General features: G+C 35.4%; 1 protein-coding gene across 13 annotated transcripts in view; it reads right to left on the reverse strand.

The window, feature by feature from the left end:
• LOC126762213 (tyrosine-protein kinase Abl) overlaps positions 1-24,292 on the reverse strand; it is a 78,115-nt gene that overhangs the window by 19,911 nt on the left and 33,912 nt on the right. For 12 of the 13 annotated variants that reach the window (XM_050478796.1, XM_050478795.1, XM_050478793.1 and 9 more), the window contains one exon: positions 779-841. The exons of the other annotated variant lie outside the window; for it this stretch is intronic. In XM_050478796.1, the coding sequence (XP_050334753.1) occupies positions 779-841 (63 nt within the window). The remainder of the gene's footprint in view (positions 1-778; positions 842-24,292) is intronic. 13 annotated transcript variants of the gene reach the window in all.

Consider the following 24,292-nt stretch of genomic DNA (forward strand, 5'->3'; position numbering starts at 1 on the left):
CAATATTTGCTCACAGAATCTGAAAATTTGTTAGGACATTTTGCACAATTTCTTCAAAATTTGGTAGTTTTCGGTTGCTTAGGAAATTTTCGACTATCTCTATTCTCTTTTCAAGACAGTCAAAACTTAGATAAAATCTGTCACTATCATTAATTGATGTCAGAAATATTCCAGTGTTAAACTTTTACATAATAAGCTTTGAAAAGCGATTGTCTATAAAGAACGTATGTTATTGGAAATTTATCTCGGCCTGGATTTAAATCTATCGCTTCTCTTAGTGTGGGTGGTATTTACAAAATATTGAATTAAATAATTTAATAATCAAATTTGTAATACAGGGAAATTTTACAAAAATAATAAAACAAAATTCCAAAAACTAACAAGCAAACATGAAAATACAATCAAAGACAAAACAAGCTTTTTTACCAAATTATTATTCACTACAATATACATACTTAAATACCGGGTAATCCAAATACCTAGATCTAACTACTTCAGCACTTCTAGCCTTCAGCACAATTTCATTAGCATAAGTGACAGGCACAAAAAGCAAACTCTTCCAAAAGGTACTCGTGCAAGTACATACAGACATACAAACGCTATGGCATAATCAAGGGGATTAGGCGTGGTGACATTTCAAATCCTTTCAACAATTAAGTTAGTAAAAGTGCAAATCTAAGTGTACAGCGATACTTGATGAGTGATTGTTAAGATTTCATTGATTTCTATTTTTTATGGTTAGTTTCGGTTGATTGAACGGTTAGTTGGTTAATTTTACCTAAATGTATTTGATATTTAGCCGCATCACGGAGTTGCTGTTGTTGGACTCTGTGCATTGGACCTATAATGGGAGAATAAGTAAATAAAAGAAGAATATTTTGTTAAAGCAGAAAACAGATTAATATGTTAAAATTCTTCAGTACTTTTTTGCATTAAAACAACAACAATAAATTGCGTACAACTGTACCACATTGCCGCCGGGGGAATGATGAAGTGAAAAGTGCGATTTTGATGATGACAACGCGCCTTTAATTATTTACAATAAAGTCAGTGCTAATGAAGCGAGAGGATTGCGCCACTAAATTATGATATATACATACATACGTATACTTATGCACACTCTTTGTTAGTATGTATGGGTCTAATAATTTTGTTTATTTTTTCTCATTTTTTCCGCTAAGGAAAAGAGGTTTACCAAAGCTTTTTGCGTGAGGCAAGAAGTGGTGAATGTGAAGAAGATTTCTGATAAATGACGAGCTGTGATGTGGCGTTAATTGACGAATGACGGTAGGCTAAGAAGAGGCGATAGAAAATGAGCGCTTTTCGGGTGGGAAATTGTATAATATTCATATATGTACATATTATAAAGCGATTTAAAAACTGAACCGTTAAATGTTAGATGAGAGCCAGCAATGAAATGCAGAAAAATTAAGCGCAAATATACAAATTCAAAATACCGCCGACTATGGACTATGGAGTAACTAAATGCAGGGATTCATTTTAAACTCAATGCTTTCACCGGCGGAACTACGCTTTGTGGCTGTCATTTATGCAATTTGTCGGCAATTCTGCTGGCCATTTGATAATTTCCGCAAATTTAGCTTAATCGCAGCGCTATGACCGGCGAACGCGGTTCACATAATTTGCGCAATTGAGTTTTTATACTCTCGCAACAATGTTGCTAAGGAGAGTATTATAGTTTTGTTCACATAACGGTTGTTTGTAAGACCTAAAACTAAAAGAGTCAGATATAGGGTTATATATATGTACCAAAGTCATCAGGGTGACGAGTAGAGTCGAAATCCGGATGTCTGTCTGTCCGTCCGTCCGTCTGTCCGTCCGTCCGTCTGTCCGTCCGTCCGTGCAAGCTGTAACTTGAGTAAAAATTGAGATATCATGATGAAACTTGGTACACGTATTCCTTGGCTCCATAAGAAGGTTAAGTTCGAAGATGGGCAGAGTGGCCCACTGCCACGCCCACAAAATGGCGGAAACCGAAAACCTATAAAGTGTCATAACTAAGCCATAAATAAAGATATTAAAGTGAAATTTGGCACAAAGGATCGCATTAGGGTGGGGCATATTTGGACGCAGTTTTTTTGGAAAAGTGGGCGTGGCCCCGCCCCCTACTAAGTTTTTTGTACATATCTCAGAAACTACTATAGCTATGTCAACCAAACTCTACAGAGTCGTTTTCTTCAGGCATTTCTATATACACTTCAAAAATGAAAGAAATCGGATAATAACCACGCCCACCTCCCATACAAAGGTTATGTTGAAAATCACTAAAAGTCCGTTAACCGACTAACAAAAAACGTCAGAAACACTAAATTTTACGGAAGAAATGGCAGAAGAAAGCTGCACCCAGGCTTTTTTTAAAAATTGAAAATGGGCGTGGCCTCGCCTACTTATGGACCAAAAACCATATCTCAGGAACTACTAGACCGATTTCAATGAAATCGGTTCACAACCACGCCTTCTTCCAATATAAAGCTATTTCGAATTCCATCTGATGCCTTCTCTGTATAATACGAGTATATACATTAGAAACCAATGATGATAGCGGAATAAAACTTTACATAAATACGGTATTTGAAAAATATATAAATGACGTATAATGAAATCTCGATTATCATTTTATCATGCGAGAGTATAAAATGTTCGGTGACACCCGAACTTAGCCCTTCCTTACTTGTTTTATTTTATTTTTCCCGCTTATTTTCATGTTAATAGTTAGTTACGTAAGTGTTTATACATATGTAAATATATGTAAGATCGTATGTTGGTTGTATGACGAGCTGCTGGTGCCTTAATGTCTGCGCGCTTCCTTTAGCTGAGTGGCATATCATTACGAGTACAAGAATGGGTGATTAGAATATGAGAATTACTTTTTCCTATTAATAGCCAAAACGGTAAGGCAAAAAGTTAGAAACATTATTGTGAACATTAAGAGAAGGAAAACTCGTGAGATTACTGCATGTAGGCAGTTTATGTTACAGAACCAGTGCCGAGTTGGTATTAATTCAATTAATAACGAAATTTGTAATCATTAAACCAATATAACTTTTGTAAGGCTCATTAAGGTCTTCATTAATTTAAATATCGTTTGTTAAATATTTGATTAATTTTATTAAAAACAAAATTTTAGAGCAAACGAATGTTTCCCAAATGTAAGTACATACCTGTAACTCAAATAGTTTAAACTACCTCATTCTCATATTCATATCGTAGTTCCACCCTCGATTCAATCCTAGCGTGGAACTAAAAAAAATCAGATTTCAAAAGGCCATGCCATTAGAAATAACATCCTAAATTTTTAAAGCGACATCTCAAATAGTTTTTGAGTTACAGCATTCTCAAGTGTAGTCGCTCAGTTCCATTAGCATAACGCTTTTCTCAAAGCGATGTATATTTTATAAATTTGTTTGAATGATTCCTCGGAGGCAAATGATCCGATCCTTATTAACTTTTTTGCATCTTTCTCAACAAATATCGAATGTAAAAATTTTGTAATTTTTGATTTTTTTTCGACAGAAAAGAAAGAAAGTCATTTTATAGACAATATATTGTAGTAGAGAGTTTTTTAGGTCTTATCCAAGCCATCATTGTAACCAAGGAGGACCATTTTAAGCCTCGACTATTTTATATTGAGAGATCAACAGCCTAGAAGACTAGCTAATAAATTTACACTTTTCGCACTTTGATACTCACTTTCGAACCATTTCTATCGACGTCTGTATATGATTTACACAAGATTCATTACTTGGTTTATTTTATAGTGCATAAAAATTTCGTACAAACATACATGAATTCACAGCTTTTCCATTCATGCTTCATCAGCACTCTAAATGTATCCCCAATCCATTCTCAAACTTCAAGATACTCATACCCGTACGAAAAAATAAATCGATACACTCAGTTTGTAAAAGGGAACGAGTGTGTGCCGGCGAAATATAAAATAAATAAAAACTAGCGGTGAAGCATGTTCGTGTGTATTGCTATAAAAAAATATGCAGCGTGTGCATTTATCAAAATATGTAGTTTTAAATATACAAACTTTTATATACATAGATATGCAAGTATATACTCATATGCATGTGCGCGACTAATGGTGTGACTTTCTGCCTTTGCCCGATGTAGTGGCATTATTATTATAATAAAATGGGGCCAACGACCTGAAAGGCAGCCTCTTCATAGAAATAGCCGATGTACAACAACAAAATATATTTTAAAACTTCTTCCAAGTTGTGAACGCACACTAATGGACTGAAATTCTCACAAACACACACACACATACCAACTGTGTGTCACTATGTATGCAGGCGGCTATAAAAGCCGACATATCGTCGTAAAAAGTGCAGAGGAAAGTGACGAAGTTCTCAAACACACTCTTGTGGATACACACATTTGCTTCTATATATGACATATTTCTGTACATACATATGTACCTATATACATATACTTATATAAGTTATGAGTAGGCTAGGCTGACCCACTGACTCTCAGCTGGGTGTTTTAAACTTTGTTGTGATTTGTTTATAGAACATACCATATGTCGTTCCAAAATACAATACCTAATTCGAAATACATTTTTTGATTCAGAAAATTTAGTTAAATATACATAAATACATATATTCACGATTATTTCCAGAATTAAATATAGCTCCATTTTGTCTCGAAGTTAAATAAAGAGCTATAACTACTCAAAATCAAGGCATTATAATTTGGAATTAAAATTTTAAAATTAAATAGACTTAAGATCGAATTGGACCCGGACTTAGATATTTTCTCCTCTAGATTAGTACAACATTTTTCATGTTCGTATGAGGTTTGATCTCCATTTGTCAATTAGTTTGTGTTTGGCAACTGCTTGTTTACGACGCGAAAAGTTTGTCTGACGATGTACATCGTGAAAGGATGAGGATGAGTTTCTATGAAATTTCGTGTTTGCAATATAATCACCGCTGCGTAATGGTTGTAAATGTTGCAGAAGTGTTTTGGAGAGTCTACTTTATCACGAACATAACAAAGCGCATTCAGTGAAGGTCGTGAAGTCATCGAAATTCGAGTTGTTCATCCACCTCGGTTAATGAATATAAAATCGAAAATGTTAAGACTAAACACATTTTGGTAAATCTTTAGGGCAGAAAACGTGTCAGCAAACGTATCGCAACTCGTACCATTAGATCTGAATATTATTCGACTAGAGGTAGAATTACTGATGACGAAACATGGGTTTATGGAAATTAGGTCGAAACTGTCCAGCAATTTACCGAATGACCCTCCAAAAATTAGCGGAAATTGAAAAAAAAATTCGATGATTGTACTAAAAATGATCAGGCGATAAAAAAGATTTGTCATAAGTCAATTTTTTTTTTGTCAGTCCGACTAAATTTTGATCAGATGGTATTAACCGTAACTGGTTGTCTTTTCTTGAATCTAATGGATTGCATATTGACGTTATATGTGAAGTAGACTTAAAGCCTTTTCGAGCCTATCGTTGAGCGAATAGCGAGCTGTGCGAAAGGCAAAAACTGGTTTCTCAATTATAATCTTAACGTACTAAATTAATTTGGTTGTGCGAAAAGGCTATTAGTAGTGAAGCGTTTTAGCCCATTTTCTGTTTAATGCAGTTCAAATCGGTCAAGTAATTTAAGATGATGTTTCACTTTGAATTGGGAAATATTTTGATGTTTTACACACATTTATTATGCTCTCTGCAACGTATTGGGAAAGTATTAAAAATTGGAACTAGAAAAAAACCTTAACCCATTAGAAGACTAAATTAAACTGAAACAACAGTTTACTTTCAATTTAAAGACAAGACAAATTTAAACCAAAAGTTTACACATAGTGTCCATCAAAGGCAAAACAAAAATGACGGCATGTCATGCACAGAGAGGGCTCGTTAATAACAAATTCCACCATTCACGAAATTTTAAGAATAACTTGCGAATTCAGCAACTGATGTTTGAAGAGACTGGAGCACTGACTAAGCATACATATGTATGTATGTAAAAGCCGGAAAATGCTGCCTGGTATACCAACATTTAAAGACTAAGAAGAGTAAAGTTCCTGCTGCGCGTAAAGGATGCGAATGAGCTCAAATGCTGAATGAGGCCAAACAGTCTGTCTGAATGGTGGAAGGATAGCCTAAGGCAAGTCGTGCCGAGTGCATTTCTCCGTATAAGTTTCGACCTTTTGGCAGCAGGTTTCTGCTTAAGGTAGATAATACGTGCACTCTGCCACAATGCTCGGAAGACGATAAATGTTCACCTGCACAAAGTCACACGTAGATTATTTGTGAAAAGTACGATTTGACATGACATGAGAATATGGAGAATTTTTAGCGCATGCCACGACTGCCAATGCCAAAGTTCCATATAAGTGGTTCTACACGAATACGTACGTATATTCATCGGTAGCGCCGGTATTTTGTAGCCGTGCTAAAAGCTTAGAGTTAGTAGGTCGAAAAAGGCATTTTGCGGCGTTGTGAAGGCAACAATAAAAATGAGGAAGTTTATAGCCTTTGTAAGCAATATAATCAATGGCACTGAAGGAGCATCCTTCTGCACCCGGCAGCTGCAGGGTAGTAGTTGGTTCCTGTGGTTATGTGGCTATAAAAGTCAGAATTTATCTCCGTTAATAGTCATCTTAACGGTAAAAGCAAATAGATATACCGCTATGTGCATGCAACTAAGCGTGTAGGTGGGAAAGCTGTTGCATGAGGCTACAAGGGATAATCTATAAAACCCCAGGAATATACTTAGCGATGCATTTATTACACATCGTAAATAATGTTTGCTATAATTACCCAGGCACTATGTGAGAGCATGCACTAAGGGCGAATTTAAAATTGATAGTCAATAGAAATCATATGACAGTTGAGGTAAGTTATTTCTAGTCACTTCTGTAATAATCGGACTAAGTATAAGGACCGTTAATTCAAATATAATGGCATTTTGAAATTTATCATTCTATTTATTTTGTAGTTTAAATAAGGCGTGAGAAAAACTTGAAAAAACACCACGCTTTCGATATTTGTAATAATTCTCCCATTCGCCTCCTTTATTTTATGTAGATAGATAGTGAAATCATAATAGTTAACTATCCGCTTATTATTATGATTATTATTAATTCTCAACCAGTTTATTCTACGCTCTCACGTTGGAGCAAAGCTTTAGTACGTTCTCAAACAGCACGATCGTATTTATGGTTATGTGGCCTTTTCAATTGGACTGAGACTCGTTTTACTGTTTGAGTAATTTCCCTCCTTGAATGTAACCAATCGTTTTATGCTCGAAGCTAGGACCTCCTATTTACTAGATAACCAACACTGGCAAACACTGGTTCTCATCCGATGATTTTGAATTTTTAATAGATTAGACTTAGACTAAACTTACTTACTTAGACTAAACAAACGATTTTTTTTTTTAATTCTGACTACCCTTATGTAACTGTTCAAAAAAAATTGTTCAAACATTGGACAGGGTGAGAATGATTTTTTAAAAACGATAAATACAACAATATTTTGGTTTTTGATTTTGAAGTTAATCACCATAAATGCTTTCTTAAAGTCATCTTTCTTAATAAAACCTTTACAACTGTAGGTAAAGAGGCAAAACTAGAAAACATATGGATATAAAAAGTTTAAAAGGGTTAAAGTTAGAGTTAGTTACCTAAGTGTATGTCGGATAGCAACGCGCTTGTGGCACCTGTGTCCTTTACCTCACTTACAGCTAATAAAATGCAGTTCTGTCGTTGATGCCTTAGAAAGTGTGGTGAATGTCAAAGGGCATGTGTAGAAAAGCGCAGCTTAAGTTGAGGCAAGAGCGTGGGAGTGTGTAAAAAAATGGAACAGAAGTGAAAAACGTGAGTGAAGAAATTAAAGGAGAAGCGTAAAAGAATCTTCATTTGTGTACATGTACATGGACTGCTGTGCGTGGCGTCGTGAAGTAATGAATAAAAACTGCAAGAAAAATGCGCAAGGATACTTCAAGGGTGAAAGATGGTATACGTTAGTGAAAGAAAGCAAAGTGAAACACTTAAAGTAGTTACAGTAGTGACGCAGTAGATGGTCGTGTGATGCGACAAGACGTCTGCAAAGCTAGCAGGCGCTTGTCAAGCACACATATTTATATTGGTGGTGGTGAGACGTCAAGTATGCTAGTTATATATGATAGTTTGAAAAATGTCAGGAGCCTTGTCTGATTAGTCCTTGCACATTTTTTGCTTTAACTCAGGCCAAATGAGGGAGAACAAAATTTAAAAAATATGCAAGCAAAGTTAAAAAGCATTGTCGTCTCTTGCAACACTGAAGTCAATGACGTAAATGTGCGTGCATATGTATAGGTATACGTACATAGTTATTTAAGTAAGAATCTCTGCACTTGCTTGCGATCTAAAGCTAGTTGTCGATATTTGCGTCAACCTTAGCAGCAAGCTTTTGTTGTTGTTGTTGCACTTGTTTGCGCAAATACATGACTTCCCTGGAACTTGTTAACTGGAAAACAGTCACAGGACTTAGACTGCGAACACGCATAGGTACTTGCAACTTGCATGTTGCGCTGTTGTGACAGCATATGTTGCACGAACATTGCTTCCAAATTGCAACGGTACCAACATATTGCGTTTGTCCCTGTTGTTGAAGTAGAGAAAGAAGTAATATTTTTTGCTTCCACTCTTTTCTAGCTTTCACACTGAAATACCCTTTGAATTCGTTAAGTCCACAACAACTTCTCGGCGGCAGAAAGAGGGGCAAATAATCACGAAAATATACATAAGTAATCAGCAAACAAGTGCAGCCACAAAAAAATATACATACGTTTTATAACAAAAAAAGGAAAGAAAACTGAAAACATTGTTGCAGCAGCAAGAGCAACTAATACAATTGCACAATGAAGAATTTAAAGGAGCGCGTAAACCTGAAGGGTTTGTTCCTCAGCGTTGCATGTTGTGAGTGCGAGCATAAAGGGTGCCACTTCAAGAACTAAATAAATATGAATGAAGTTGCTAAAAAAAACATAGATGAAATTAGTTTTGTGTTTTTTTGTAACAGGAATACTCTCATAGCTTCTTGGTGAAATGCTGCTGAAGTGAAGTGCAGGATTTACTCAAATCCCAGTAGAATGAATGAATACTTAATTATTTAAATATTCAATGCGAGAACTTTCTAAAAGGCTATTGTAATATTTTACAGGCAATAAATAAATATAAAAATGATGAAATTTTATAAAATATGAAAAACCTAAAACTCAAAAATGGCGCTGAGGTCAAAATATTTAAGGAAATTTTTTATATTCCATTCTTAATTTGGACATACACAAAATTTATAAGTAAAATGTTCTTACTTATTATTTTCTAACATGCTTCTACCGCAATATAGCGGATACTCCTGTTCTAAGACCTCAAAACAATCTTCGGTAAAAAACTTTAGCGATTAATAGCTGATCATGAGTTCTATGTCCATTTAAACTTCGACTGCATCGATGTTATAATACTCTTCACAGATGAATTTCTTATAGCAACAACATAACACATGTATGTACATATGTGTTTAATTAAATTGAAGACATAACCGGCCAACGGTTTATATCCAATCTCAAAAGCTTTGTTGGTTCTTTCTAACCTCGTTGTACGCCTTTTACCTTCAAATCGAATTAAGGTTATTTAAAAAATATATTTTATAGTTCTTTATCTAGATATTGATCGTGTGTATAACAGCTATATGCTATAGCGAACCGACCTGACTAATATGTTAGAATATTGTAGAATTATCTTGGACAATTTCTCATATCATCTTGTAAAATAAAAAGTTGTTGTAGCAGTTTGTATGGCAGATATATCCTATATATTCTTGGAGTGCAGAAAAAGATGTACAATATTACAGATCGGTTTAAAAAATGAAGGGCACAGAAGGAAATGCGAAATCGTCTCAGCTCGTCACGCTGATCATTTATAGATATATTTGATAGGTTTTCTTCTGGTTGTTACAAAGTTCGATTGAAAACCATCAGATGACACTGAAGTCGAAATAATTTAAAACATTTTTTTATTTAATACCATGGCATACCCACAATTTTCCCAATGTACATACATATGTAAGTAAAATATTTGAATTAAATACTGAGTTTTTTTAATTTTTTTTTATTTTATTTAATCTAATTCGGTTATGCAGCGCTTTCATTTTCCCCAAAGAATTATTCCCATTTGTTTATTACAGTTCTCTCATTGCATGCCATCCGCAAAAGGGTTTGCAGTTCAGTTCCAGTAGCCCCAAGTGTTATACACTCCTTTATGGATTTTTAGTTCTTGAATTCCGACAACAGTTCAAAGAACTTCTACGCTTTTACTTCTTTTCACTAGCATTTCTACAACTTTCGTTGACTACAACGAACTTTTTCCCGTCATTTGCTTGTGCGCTCCAACTGCGTTGCAAAAAAATTGTGTGTATGTAAATGTGTAGTATATAGTATAATATTTGATGAACGAAATCACAAAGTAATGAGCAGGAAGGCGTTCCGGTTGTCGCTTGAATGGCTTCGAATAGTGTTGTGGCACGAACCTGAAAGTAAGTAACATAATAACTGGGGAAAAGCGAAACAATTCAGTGAGCAAACGGAAAGTAAAGCGAAACCAAAAAAAAACTAAGAAATGACGTTAAACATTATGCGAATTGAAGCATTTATGTATTTAAATTTGTGCTTGCTAATATCGACTCAATGCCACCGACGGCCACGGTGTTCAAATCGCATTTTTAGTTAGTCTCTGCCCTTCATATTCACGATTGATAGCCGTTTATTCGTGGATTTTCTGCTTACAATCGGATTTTAAATATCTTTTTGTGTTGTGAAAATCATAAGCTCTCATTTTACATGGCTCTTAATGAAGCCGGACACTTGTTTTGGTATCTGAAATCTTGAAATTTTGCGCCAGCATCAATCTCGTTGCGCTAATAATAGACGGCAATTTTCCAATTCTCTCAACTGGGTCAGTAATGGCGCCAAAGCAACGGACTAAGTCAGCAACATCCCACCGAAAGCACCGTAAGCGCGTTGTTGTGCTTATGCTTTTCAATAGTATGTAGGTTTTTGTTGTTTTTATTTAGCTGCAAGCGCTGCCATTCAAATCATTCATGTTCTTCGCTTTCATGCCAGTAGTTAGTTGTGTGCGAAAGTTTCATTGTGGCCATTGTTCGGGCGGCCCGGCCTGTCTTGCCCTTGGCAGCACTTTTCAATGAGCCCCAGATATTCTTTATGCTCAAGCTATGAGCGTGCATGTGTGTGTGTGTCTGTGTACACGCTCGTTTTGCTGGCAAAATCCATTTGATGGCACTTTAAAGCTGCTGCAACAATTACACATCCACCTACAGTGCTACAATCACACACACATACATATGTACATGTATAACATAAAGCCAAGTAGTTGCATAGAGCGCGTCGTGCTGGTGATAATTTTGCAACGCTGACATAATAATGAGAGAATTGCTGAAGCAATTCAAGCATCATTAGCTTAAATTTCACAATCACAGACAGACATAATGTTGAGTTCACAAAGTTTTGCTGCATTTGACGCATCAATTAGATTTTCGTAAGTTTTCGCTTTGCTTCTAAATAATTACGCAATGCTGTTGCGAATATTTAATTAGTCGCCGCCAACTCGTCGTGGCAACTCATCAAGCGACAGTTGTGACAAATGTGCATTCTCGGCATCGTCTGCCAGTTTGGCAGACACCAACTACTGGACTTCTAGGCACACGCTCAACTTCAACTTCGCCAACTAACTTCAATTCCATTTGCCGGCACTACAATTCAATTTGTCTTCTGCCTTTGCGCCTCCATTGAAGCGGAAACAGCGTCAGGCGGAAGCTTACGTCCGCGCCATGTCTCACTCAGCCGACAGTTTTGGCACTGCAAATAGATACGACGAGCGAAATGCGCTTACTCGCCTTTGTTATGCCGCCCTTGCCGACTGACGAGCTGCCCGCCAGCTCACGCTCGCCTTGTCAGCGAGCAATCATCTGCAGAAACGGCAACATTTGTTGCTGCCATTCGCCTGTCATGCACATACAAGCATAACTACATACATAAGTATATATGAAATGAGCTTCAATTCGAAATTCATTTCCTCAGAGTTCTAGTCTGCCTTAACTCCGTCAAATGCCACACTATCGCCGCTCATTCAGTCTGTATTTTCAGAGTTGCATTATTCGTTTTGTGCGAATTTGCGTTGCCTACAACGCGCCGCCGTTGTCGCCCTCCATCTGTTCGTTTGTCTCGCTGCAATTCATTCTCATATCCCACCCAAGATTGTCTGACGCAAGTCAATTCGTCATTTGGAGTATCTGCGGCCGGTGCTTTTTGTCGCATGCCACACATTTAATTTTTTGCTTCATTTAATATTGTATTTATACATCCATATGTATGTATGTGTGTGTGCGTACGTTGTTCGGAATATTGTCAAACAACTTCCATGGAAGTATAGGGGTTATCATTGTGAGAAATTATTTTGGTATTACTTAATGGTGCATAGAAAAAATTTAATTGTATTCCGTTGTGGGAAATTAGATAAATGTCTGGAGTTGTATGATGTATGAATGTATAATTATATTTAATTTTGGGCGTGCTGTAACTCTTTGAGCATGTTGAGAAATGAAAGACGATTGTAGAGATGAACGTCCAGGATATTTATCTAAAGCAATCTTTCGATAGAAACTGCCCGGACTGGTTATTGCAATTTTAATTTTGCTGGTTTGTGGTTTCATATCCTTGGGGTCGTTTTCTCAAGGTCTATAAAGCAGTCATCTGTTAGTTAAAATGACAAAGAAATTAATAACGAGGTTGCTTAAGGGGGTATTCTGGTCTAGAAGCATGAATTTCAGGTAATTATTAAAGTGTCGTAAAAAAAGGCAATTAATATTTTTACTATCATATTTTTTATTAGTTATTTGTTAATTTTAGAAGAGCACAGAAAAAAATTAAAAACTAAAAAAATTTCAAAAATTATGCGCTGACGAAGTGGACGGTCTCTAAAAATTTTCACGTGATTTCAACCCTCCTAGTCATCTGAAACCAAAAAATATTATTAATCTAGAATAATGTCTCAATGGCCGGAACTACGGAAAAGTGGGAAACAATTTTTTTCACTAGATGGCGACTGCCTGAAAAAAAGTTTTTTTGGAACACTTTTTCTGACTATTTCGAATTTTTTAAAAATAATAAAAAATAAAAATTTGAGGATGGGCTAGTTCCAACCATAGACAAGCCTATAAAGAAGACTCTCTATAAAAATTTTAAGTAAATCGGTCCAGTAGAGGGTAGCGTTCCGAAAAAGTCAGTTTTGAAAAAAACGCGTTTAAAGTTTCGCGTAATGTCTTTTGTTCGACTAGTTCCGGCCGAACCAGTTTAGATGCCGGGTCAGAAAAATGCCTAAATCTCCGAAAATAATTTGAATTTTGAAAAATCATCTTGTACACATATTCTTGAATAGTTAAACTTTGAAAATATAAAAAAAAATTCGATTTTTTTAAATTTCTAGACCAGAATACCCCCTTAAAGGTTTGTATTTCCAATGGAATTACGACTACGCAATCATTCAAAATGTTGCAGAAGAGTTTTGTGGAGGCACAAAGCATTCAGTGAAGGTCATGAAGTCGTTGAAATCTTGCCATCCAACTCTGTTGAAGACGAAAAAATCGAAAAAGTAAATATATATATCATATTTCAGAGATATTTTTACAAGCCTTATAGATCGACTCAACACGTTTTGGTTAATGTTTTGGGTATGAAGTGTGCTAATGATAAACTAATATCAAAAGACTTGAATCTTTTGCAAAGTCAAAGACAGTGGCAAGTAGAGGTTGCAAAAGAAATGTTTGACAATGACAACGTAGCTGAGAATCCTACATTTATCAAACGCATTAGTACTTATGGCGAGGGTTTATGAAATGACGCCAAAACCGTCCAACAATCCAGCGTATGGAACTCCAAATATGAGCTGAACCGAAAAAAACTTCACTGAAGATGCCCGCCTAGGCTTATAACAAAAAATACGTGAAAATATAGTTTTTTTCTTTTTTAGTCCGGATCAAATTTGATCAAATGAAATGTAACATAGAGAGTAAGGCTCTTAAAATTATTCGAACAACCATTCCAATAGACTTTTTCAAACGTTCGTATGAATATTAACTATTCGAATCGTCGTAACATTACATAATAATAATACGTCTAATTCGGTTAGTCGATTAGTCAAATAATAGGAGCTCTAATAGAGAGTTCTTTAGATCTAAAGAATTTTCCAGAACAATTACTGTAAAGTGATTTTTCAAGTTACCATACAAGGACCTTATGTTAATGAGTCATACGGTTTTTTCGGGAACACATTCTAAGCTGTAAACTATATTACTAGTTTAACGGGTACTTAGATAAAACTGGTTGAAGGCAGTAGAATCCACACTTTTATAAACCTAAAGATGTAGCCACATAACCGATAATAGTGATGGGGCCAGAACCATTTGCATATTAGCCTATCTGGAGCTCGAGTTCCAAAAAGTGCGGTTTACAAGCTTATGGCGAAATTTTGATAAAAAGATAAGAGTTAAAATTATCGACTCAGTTAAGACGAGATATACAGTTTTTCAGTATTAAGTTACGTAAAAGTCCTAGTTAATAATCTCATTTAGAACCATTTAATTTTTGATGAACTTTGCCCGGACATTTCGTCCAGCAAATCAGTGAATCCCAAGAGACTGTTTTAAGAATCCAAATGTGTAGTATAGACGGTTGACTCTTTAAATACGGAATAGCATTTTCAAGCAATCGGAGGGTGCTCATTAATTCCAATATTCCAATTCACATACCAATATCGATTTGTATAGTTCAATTAAAAGTATTTAGGAGAAGAGCTGACTCTATACTCAATTTATTATTTATTTAATATTATCTTCTGTAGATACAATAATCCTAAAAACAATAACATCGCTACCAGTTGGGAATGTCCAAGCAAAAACTTCGAAACGACGACAAAAACGACTTAATTACTAACTTTCTAAAACAGCCACACACACACAGACACTGTCATGGCGTTTTACCCTTCAATTTCATAGCCAAGCAGAGCAAGGTCAAAATTGGATGCTTTCACAATTTTCGGATTTTTGCACAATTTCGGTAAACAATTTGTTTAATAACAACGTTAGCTTGACTTTCGTGAGATATCCTTTACAAATAAGCGCACACGTACGACGAGTGTGACCAATTCATTAAAACCGTAAAATAAATATTTGAACAAGCACCAAATAGACGAAAAACCGAAAAAACTGACGCGAAAGGGAGAAAAAGGCAAGTTCATAAAATTTAATAAAAACGAAATAACATAAGAACAAAAGAAAGACGAAAATTTATGAGATTCTAGATATGACAATAGGGTATTGCCCGGAATGATGCTTCAATCAAATAGAGTGCAATGTAAATATTGAACACGTTTTTGCTTTTAACCCACCGTTGGCTGGTGGTCAGCGCCGGCGCTGCTTTGTTATAGAAGTCTTTCAGGAATACAATTCCAGCAACAATACAAAGTATTGCATGGTATTCTTGAGTAAATGTTCTACACACTACCGGCGGTTATAGTGCATTAGAGGCGTAAGAAATGCGGCACAGTATGAGCGTTATCGGTAGGCAAGAAAAAGGGCACAGAAAAATCGAAAAGAAAGCAATATACAATCAAAGAAAGCAAAAGCAAACAGATTCGTGCCAACTGGGTGGAATAAAGTGTAAAACCACCCTCATATGTGTATCTGCAAAAATACAATTTATGCACCGGTAAAAATTTCACTCTTAAAAGGCTTCAGTGAAGTGCAATTACTCGACGCTACCAACGCATTTACTAGAAGAACTAGGGTCTTATACCGTTTGTGGATGGAAATGCATTAGGGTAAGAAAAAATATTTTTTTTGGCTATTATATATACATTGTTGACCTTCTTAAAGTTATACTCAAATATGCTTACAACTCAGTAGAAAACGTTGAGTTCTCGTGAAATAAAAAGTTTTAAAAAAACTTAAACCGAAAGATAGCAACTTGGTTGGGATGTATTTAAGCTCGTATTTTCACAATAAAATATCTTTGTTGTATAATAAAAGAATGTTGATCTAAAATATGCAGACTGGATGACCCTGAGATGTATAAATCGAATGTCACTCATTATACCCTGAACAAGGTACATTAAGTTTGCTACGAAATTTGTAACGCCCAGAAGGAAACGTTGAAGATTCTTTCGCTCTTTTTTCACCAAGAAGCTATATCATTTGATTATAATAACTTATTGTTTGTTTCACCAGATCTGAATTATTGAAGTCATATAAGCTCCAACAATAATGCTCAGATAAAGTGAGAATTTGAAAGTAAAAAAAAGAACCACCCTAATGTGCATGTGTAATCGGTAAGCATATGCATGTTGCATATGTTGCAAGGGCGTTGACGAAAATGACGATAGCTTAATCCACATGCGTGCTGCTGCTGTACACCATTACGCATACAATGAAATAGCAAAAATTTTTACTCCATGCCTCAATAAATATGTGACCGGAAAAACAAAACGAAGAGCCGAAGAAATGAGTAATGAGTAAAAGCATGAAAATCGATAAATGTAGTAGAAATATATGTACATATGAAAGTGTAAACACAATGGCTACGACAGACTGCAGCGGCACGACAGTGAACTGAAAACGTCGTTGTTCATCTTACTACATGTACATTTTGAGAAGCAACAACAACACAATGGCCGACAAAACAACGCAGTTGTCCATTTTGCATGTACACAATTTCGTTGTGGCCATACTAATACCTTTCACTTCAATGAAATTTTAATATTTTGTTCAAAGTGAAATTTTTTATGCAAAAAATAAGTAAATAGGTAAATATTTTTGCTTTAAATTATCACTTGTTATTACAAATGATATAATAGGGCTATAATATAGCTATTTTATGCTTTTATTTGTAAAATAACGTCAAGTTTGTTAGAGCTGTGAATAATTTTACATTTTACATATTAGTGGCATCACCACTCTACCTCCTCTTTCTATCTTCCATCTACTGTCAACTCTACTGTCGTCGTACTGTCGTTGGCAAAACTAGGAAGATATTGAAGTTAGAGAACGACAACTGTCGGCCTGCAGTCGTGTAGTCCTGCAGCTGTCAAAATAACACTGCCCATAAGAACGTGTGTATTTTAATATTTGACAGATGTAGTTTGCAGTCTGTCGTAGCCATTGTGTTTACACTTTGAGAATGAATGTAAGTATGAGGGCAACAGCAAGGATGCGTTGGTAAGGCTTGCGGCGGCAAAAGCGAGGAGCTCCACGGGGCAACCGGAGAAGACTTGCACTTGTGTGAAATGTAGAAGTGAGATGGTGTTCTGGTACACCTTAATATTTATGGCTCCGCAGGGGAAAAAATCATTGCAATTTTTTCGCCATTACACGAACAACTGGGGAAAAATACGACCATGTAACAATGGACGAAATGCAAGTTGGCAGCCGAAGGACGGCGCAACGAAAGTAGACAAATACACGCGCACAAACAGGACGAGACAATGCGGCTGTAGTGGTAGTAGAGAGTGTGTGTGCGTGGCGAAGTCTATTGCAAGTGCGGACTAAAGGATGGCTTTTCCGTTACTGCCGTCACTTCTGATGCCGCAGATCAAATCGAGACTTTAGCCATTGTGTGGAGCCGTTGATGCCTGCGCAAATATCAACAATGACACTGGGGAATTAATGTGCTCATATGAATAACGACAACAAAAAGAACAACAATGCGAGGCGCAAGTGTGCATTCTATATACACATATGTATGTATATACATTGCCAAAAGCGAAAATTTAACAACAATGGAAAAATATTGGAATCATTGCAAATAAAAGTGCCTCAGTATTGGTGATATTATAAGTGAAATGTTCAGCCATTCATTCATCTATCCTTATACATTTGTATGTACATACATATATACGCGGATGCAGTCAGTGTAAATAAAAGTGATAGTGTTGTGCTGCTGGCTTTTCGTTTGTTCGTTAGCCAAAAATGGCGCAGCTTTCGTTTGACTGCATGTCCTTGGCCTCCACAACTGAGGCATTGAGGTGGCCTAGCTTGTGATGCCAGAAAGCGGGTAGCAACAATGCTTCGCAAATCCATGCCGGCTTTTTACAATTTGTATGGAAAGTATTTTCCGGTAAGCAAGCATTAATGAACTCATGTTCAGTCGCAGATTACTTGAATATTTTGGCTTAAAGCGCTCTTATATGAGAAAATTAAAGCATAACATAAAATATTTACAGTATTTTTTGAATTTTAATTATAATAATTAAAAAAATAATAAGTCTACATTTTTTTCAATATCATTCAAATATTACTTAATGCATCAAGCACAAAAATAATGTTCAACATTATTCTCGAATGCAACGAAAACTCTTTGAAAGATTAAGCCATTGCACGGTTCACTTGTCAAAGAGGTGGGAGATCTCAACTTACAAATAAACCTCAATATTTTTACTTCTTTACTCACTCATTGTGCTCCATCGGAAGTCAATTCGAAAGGACATTCTACGAAGGTCTCTTTTGCAAGTGAAATTACTTTTCTAAACAAGCATTAGTCATAAATTGAATAAATAAGAAAGCAAAACGGAAGAAAAGTCAAGTGATTTTATGAAATGTAAAAATGATTTAAGTGTATGTGAAGGAAACGCATGACAAAATGTGGAATAGTTTGCATTTTGAATAATTGTAGTGAGGGTCGGAAAAAGCTATACTAATGTCAGAAAAAATGCATCCGGTGTCTTAAAAATTATGTGACTATGTACATACATATTTATTACTTCATCAGGGAAAATTAAGAAAAGAAGAGTATTGGGTACACTTATGCTAATGCTTCAAATGAATGGAGCTCAGGACTATATTTTTCATAATATTTACAACATTTTATATAAATTTCGATAGTAGGAAATATGATCTAAGATATATCGTTACGTATTTATGAGTGAACCTAGTATAATTGATTTTGTATATATGTACATATGTACAGTGATATGATCCAAAAGTTCACGGCGTTAAAACAAAGTCAGATACTTACGATTCGGTAACAGATAAATAAGTTAAAGTAGCCGTAAATTTACCTGGAAATAAAAATAAGACGTTGGTTTAAAATCACTAGTTAAAGAGTTATTAAAATTTTACAAAAAAATTTAAGGCTCTTTGATTAAAAATATGATGGTATATATTTGATTTATTTATTTATTTTGATAATTGATCAATCAATTGTTTTGAACTGGTCCATAAACAATTTTTTCCTTAGTTTACTACATCTGTTTTTTATGTTCATAAGTATAAATTTTGATATTCAACTAACTATTAGTGTGTGTTTGGCAGCTGTTTGTTTTCGACACAAAAGCTTTGTATGGCGATTTTGAAAGTCGAAAAACGAGTTTGCTTCAAGTTTTATGCTTCCAGGCTAAGCATGGGGAAAATGTTGCAGAAATGTTTGGGGGAGTTTACTTTATCACGAACACAAGTAGTAGAGAGGCACATAGCATACAGTGAAGGTCGTGAAATCATTGAAGTCATGCGAGTCGTACATCCACCTCTGTTAGGAAGAGTTTATGAAACAGTCAATTTAGTGAAAGGCGCTCCAAACATTAGTCGAAACCGATAATCACAGAATTCGCAGAAGGCACTGAAGGCCAATCCAGCCGAGGCTTATAACAAATGTATGGAAAAATTATTAAGCGTTGTTATGCTTATTGGCTCAGTAGCCTATTTTGAATGCGATAACGCAGATTTTTATCAAAAACCATGAAAACATTTCTTTGTTAGTTCGGATCAAATTTGATCAGATAATAAATACAAATTTTAAATTTAAGTGTTATTTTTGTATTTTAATGATTGCATCTATTGTGAAAAACAATCATTTTATATTCGCACATATGGTATAAGGATGCCTTGCGGCAGAACCTGAGAATGAAATTAAGACTGGCTGCCAATTTAAATTAAAATACTAACGCTAGTCAAAGTATTTTGAACAGGGGAAAAGGTTACACTTATACATATCTACGTATTTTCCCTCCTTTCTTAAGTTCATCTTTTCGGTGTTCAATACTTTATGCGTTTTTTATAACTCAGCTAAATAGCGTAGAAAAATATTCATTCATTGCGGTCAGCTGCTTGATATTTTTAGTTATTTGATTAAAGTAAAATCGAAAAATCAATTATAAATTACAATTGCTTTCATTAAAAAATCAAGCAAATCATATCCATTCACGTTTTTCTTTAACTCGTGCATGGAAACTTTCTTCTCTGCGCTTGCGGCGAAAAAGAAAATCAAAAGGTCAACGAATTATTATTTCTGCAAATATTGATAATGAAATCGGCAATGGCAACAATAAATAACAAGCACGAATTCGGAAAAGCATTGCATTTCTTTGTTTACACAATTTTCGCCCAATTATTCACTCGCCTTACTCAATTAAACGCACAGCAAATGAAAAGTAAGATCACAATATGTACTCGTACACGGCGCTGAAAGTCAAATAAATTTCAGGTTCATGTCCACACACACACACACGCGTAAACACGCAATCAAAAATAAACAAATTGCATAAACAATGTCGAAATTGGCTAACTTGCCACTTGAATCGAAGGTATGAATGAAACTGGCCAACGGTCGAGATGGCGAATCGGAATCGGAAAGCATCCGACAGGTGAGCGCTCATAAAAACGAAATGCGAAACAAAGCGGCAAAATGCCAAAAATTACACCAAAGTTGTACAGCGAAAGCAGGGGCTTGTTGCCGGCTGTTATTTGTTATTTATGCTTTCGTGCATATACACATACAAACACAATTGTTTTCATTGGCTCTGCGGGGAAAATTATTTAGTGTGCTGTAGATAAAGTCCCGCCGTTGCTCGAGCAATTGGGCAGCGAGTGAATTTTATTCATGTTTCGAGTGCTCATGCATATGTATAATATGTACATATGTATGTGGCTGATAATGAGACATCGGTGCAAACAAATTTGAATGGTTAATTAAGTGTTCAGGCGCATCATATGAGATATTAAGCAAGTGTTTCATAGCTACTTTATGCGAGTAAATCAAATAACGCCTTCAGAAAAAATTATTGTTGTAAGAAGAGTGTTGGTAAACGTGGGAAAATGAGATAAAACTTAATTAATGCATTTTATACAAAATATTATTAATAATTTTTCCTTTTCATATTTATACTAATGTTGAAAACTGAAATTAAGTACACTAAAAACTAAAATTAATGTTATTTTACGAGTCATTAGCTTAATTCAATAATGTTAAATTAAGGTAAAGGAAATTGAGGTAGCTCAAAATTTTTTCGAATCAACAATAATGTACGGTGGTGGCCATAACATACCATGTCGTTAGTTTTTGCAAATGAATTATTTTGTTTTATGGAAAATGGCAAGATACAATTACACAAAATATTAGTAAGACCTACATACATATGTTGCGCCTTTTTTATGAATTAAATTTTTTTGTTTAAGAACGTTAGATGAAAATAAAAATACCATATAATAATTTCATGGTTATCAGTCTGCAATATTTAATGGTAAGATATACATATATAGTTTTTAAAAATATTGGTTTAGTTACATACGTTATGGCCATCACTGTATGTACATACATACATATGTGAAATTTCGTAAAAATATCGTAATGAATGGGAAAGCTTTCCATAAAAAGACTTGATTTTGATCGTTCAGTTTGTAAGGCAGCTATATGCTATAGTGCTCCGATTTAAATAACATGTTCGGTGATTAAAGTATTGCCTTCGGAAATAATCTTGGCCAAATTTCGTGAAGACATCTTGCCACATAAAACCGCCAACCTCTTACTATGTACATATAGACGTCCAAGCAAACGACAGCACGTGCACCTGAATTATTGCGGAAAAACTTTGGAGATTCGATTATTTCAAGAAATTGTGACATTGAATGGCCTCCAAGTTGTGATTTAACACCACCATTAGGCTACTTCTTGTGCGGTAATTTGAAGTTATTCGTCTTTAGCAATAAACCAGACTCTCTTCAAGCTATCGAAGTCAGTATTGAACGTGCTTATCATTCATGAACATACGACTTAATTTAGTGGAAAAAGTATTCGATTATTGGATTCATCGAATTCGTTCCTGCAAAAGAATTAGTGGAGGTCATTTGAATCATGTTATACATTTTTCCGAAAAGGAAGAAGTCGCACGGTGCCATGTCAGGTGAATACGGGGAGTGGTTAATGGGAAAATGTGATTTTTGGTCAAATAATCGTCCTTCGATTGTTGAATTCTGAGCAATTCTTGGTCGTCAGTCAATTTGTGTGGAACAAACCGTGCACACACCTAAATGTTCGGTCGAAATGCGATAAATCGATGTTTCGGAGATGTTCAATTCCATTTCCATGAATTTCAATGATGACTTCGGCTGATTTTTGATGAATTCACGCACAGTTTCGATGGAATTTCCGGTGATCGTTATTTATGCCCTCACGACCACTTTGAAAACGTTGAAACCACTCGTGCACTCTGCTACGGGATAGGCAATCATCGCCATAAACTTGTTTCATCAATTGAAATGTTTCGGTAAAAGTTTTACCAATTTTAGAACAAAATTTAATGTTGGCTCTTTGTTCGAAGCTCATTTTCGCACCGATAACACAAACATATTGACACTTAAAACGCAATAACTTCACTTCCAATCAATGAAATGTTATGAAATTTTCACTGGACAATCGATAAAGATAGCAGATTCTAACGCACCAGTCAACATATAGATGGCGCCACCAGGGGGCGCTAGATTCAAAAAGTCCTGCTTTTAGACATTTTTGTGGGTCGAACAACCAGCAAATAAAAATCAGATGTATTCGTGTAATCAAACAAAAATAAAATTAGAAGCTCTATACCTTTTTAATTAGACCTCACATACACACAATTATTTTGTTGATGCTTTTTCTACCAATTAATAAATACTCATATTACAGCATGGAACAATGAACTAAAAACTGAAAATAATTGAAAATAATAACTGTTAATTAACCGTATTAAATACAAATAAATAATGCAATTATCAAATTTTTCACGAACAAGCATGAAACTGCATTCATAATTGACTTACCGAAGTCTTTCAATCGGAATTTGATGCAACACGCGCTTTGAACTGCCGTGAACTCGATGAACGCACTAAAATGCCAAAGTAAAAGTTGTGGGTTTTCTTGCCACTACTCCACGCATACTGCTCAGGCATTTTAGTGAGATTTTTCCCTGTTACATATTTGTTTTCACGCTTCTTTTAATGCTTTGTTATTGTTGCAACACGCACAAATTCATTGGAAGTGTCTTCGGAGTCAAGCTGACTTCATAGGCTTATAGTACATACCAAGACTAGGAAGCCTTGACGCAAACAACAACAAGCATATGCATTACATGCGACGATTTGAGGATGAATGGCGGAATCGGAAAGCCGGTCGAACAGCGCCAAAGGCGGGTGGAGCGCTAAAGTTGGAACTGGAAGCCGGTGTGTGCGATTGACTGCGTGGCATGACAGTGAAACCATTAAAGAGTTTATTGAAATTGTAAACGGCATTGGAGTTTTTCTTTCTGTTTTGTTGTTATTGTTGTTGATGAAGTTGCTCGATAAAACATTATTAGAAAACAGGAGAAACCCGATTGATACGGGCCAACTTGTGAAAAAGCATGGAAAATTGTTGCGATCAAAAATGAAGGTATTTAGCGGCGGATGGTTAATGACAAGCCAACATGCCACTAAACCAGTTTGTCTACAGCACAAAGTTGTGAAGTCTTTCAGCTAGGCTAAGAGGTGTGTTGGCTCATGTTTGTTCTTCGAGCATACGCCCACGCTACTTTGGAAGCTTTTCATTTAATTTCCTACTGATACTTCTACCTAATGAGCCTTAAAATCGCACTCTGTTCTCTTCTGTATTTTTATAAAGGTTTCTATTAGTTTTTCATAGACAAAGTAATGGAAGTGTTAGCATTCAAAGAAAAGTACTTTTATGGACAAATGAAAGCCCCTAACCAATAAAAAGAACACCAAAACATAAGACATAAAAGAAAAGTTTTATTTTTGCTGGCAATTTCACTTATTTTATAACATTATGCGGCAATAATTTGTAAATTTTCAGTGAAAGCATAAAAATGTGTGTAATATATTTAAACATTTATCGTCAATTTACCTAATAAGTTATAATTGGTTGTCATCACTTCGACAATTAAATAA

The sequence above is a fragment of the Bactrocera neohumeralis genome, chromosome 6 (assembly GCF_024586455.1).
Source record: "Bactrocera neohumeralis isolate Rockhampton chromosome 6, APGP_CSIRO_Bneo_wtdbg2-racon-allhic-juicebox.fasta_v2, whole genome shotgun sequence".
Taxonomy (NCBI): Eukaryota; Metazoa; Arthropoda; class Insecta; order Diptera; family Tephritidae; genus Bactrocera; species Bactrocera neohumeralis.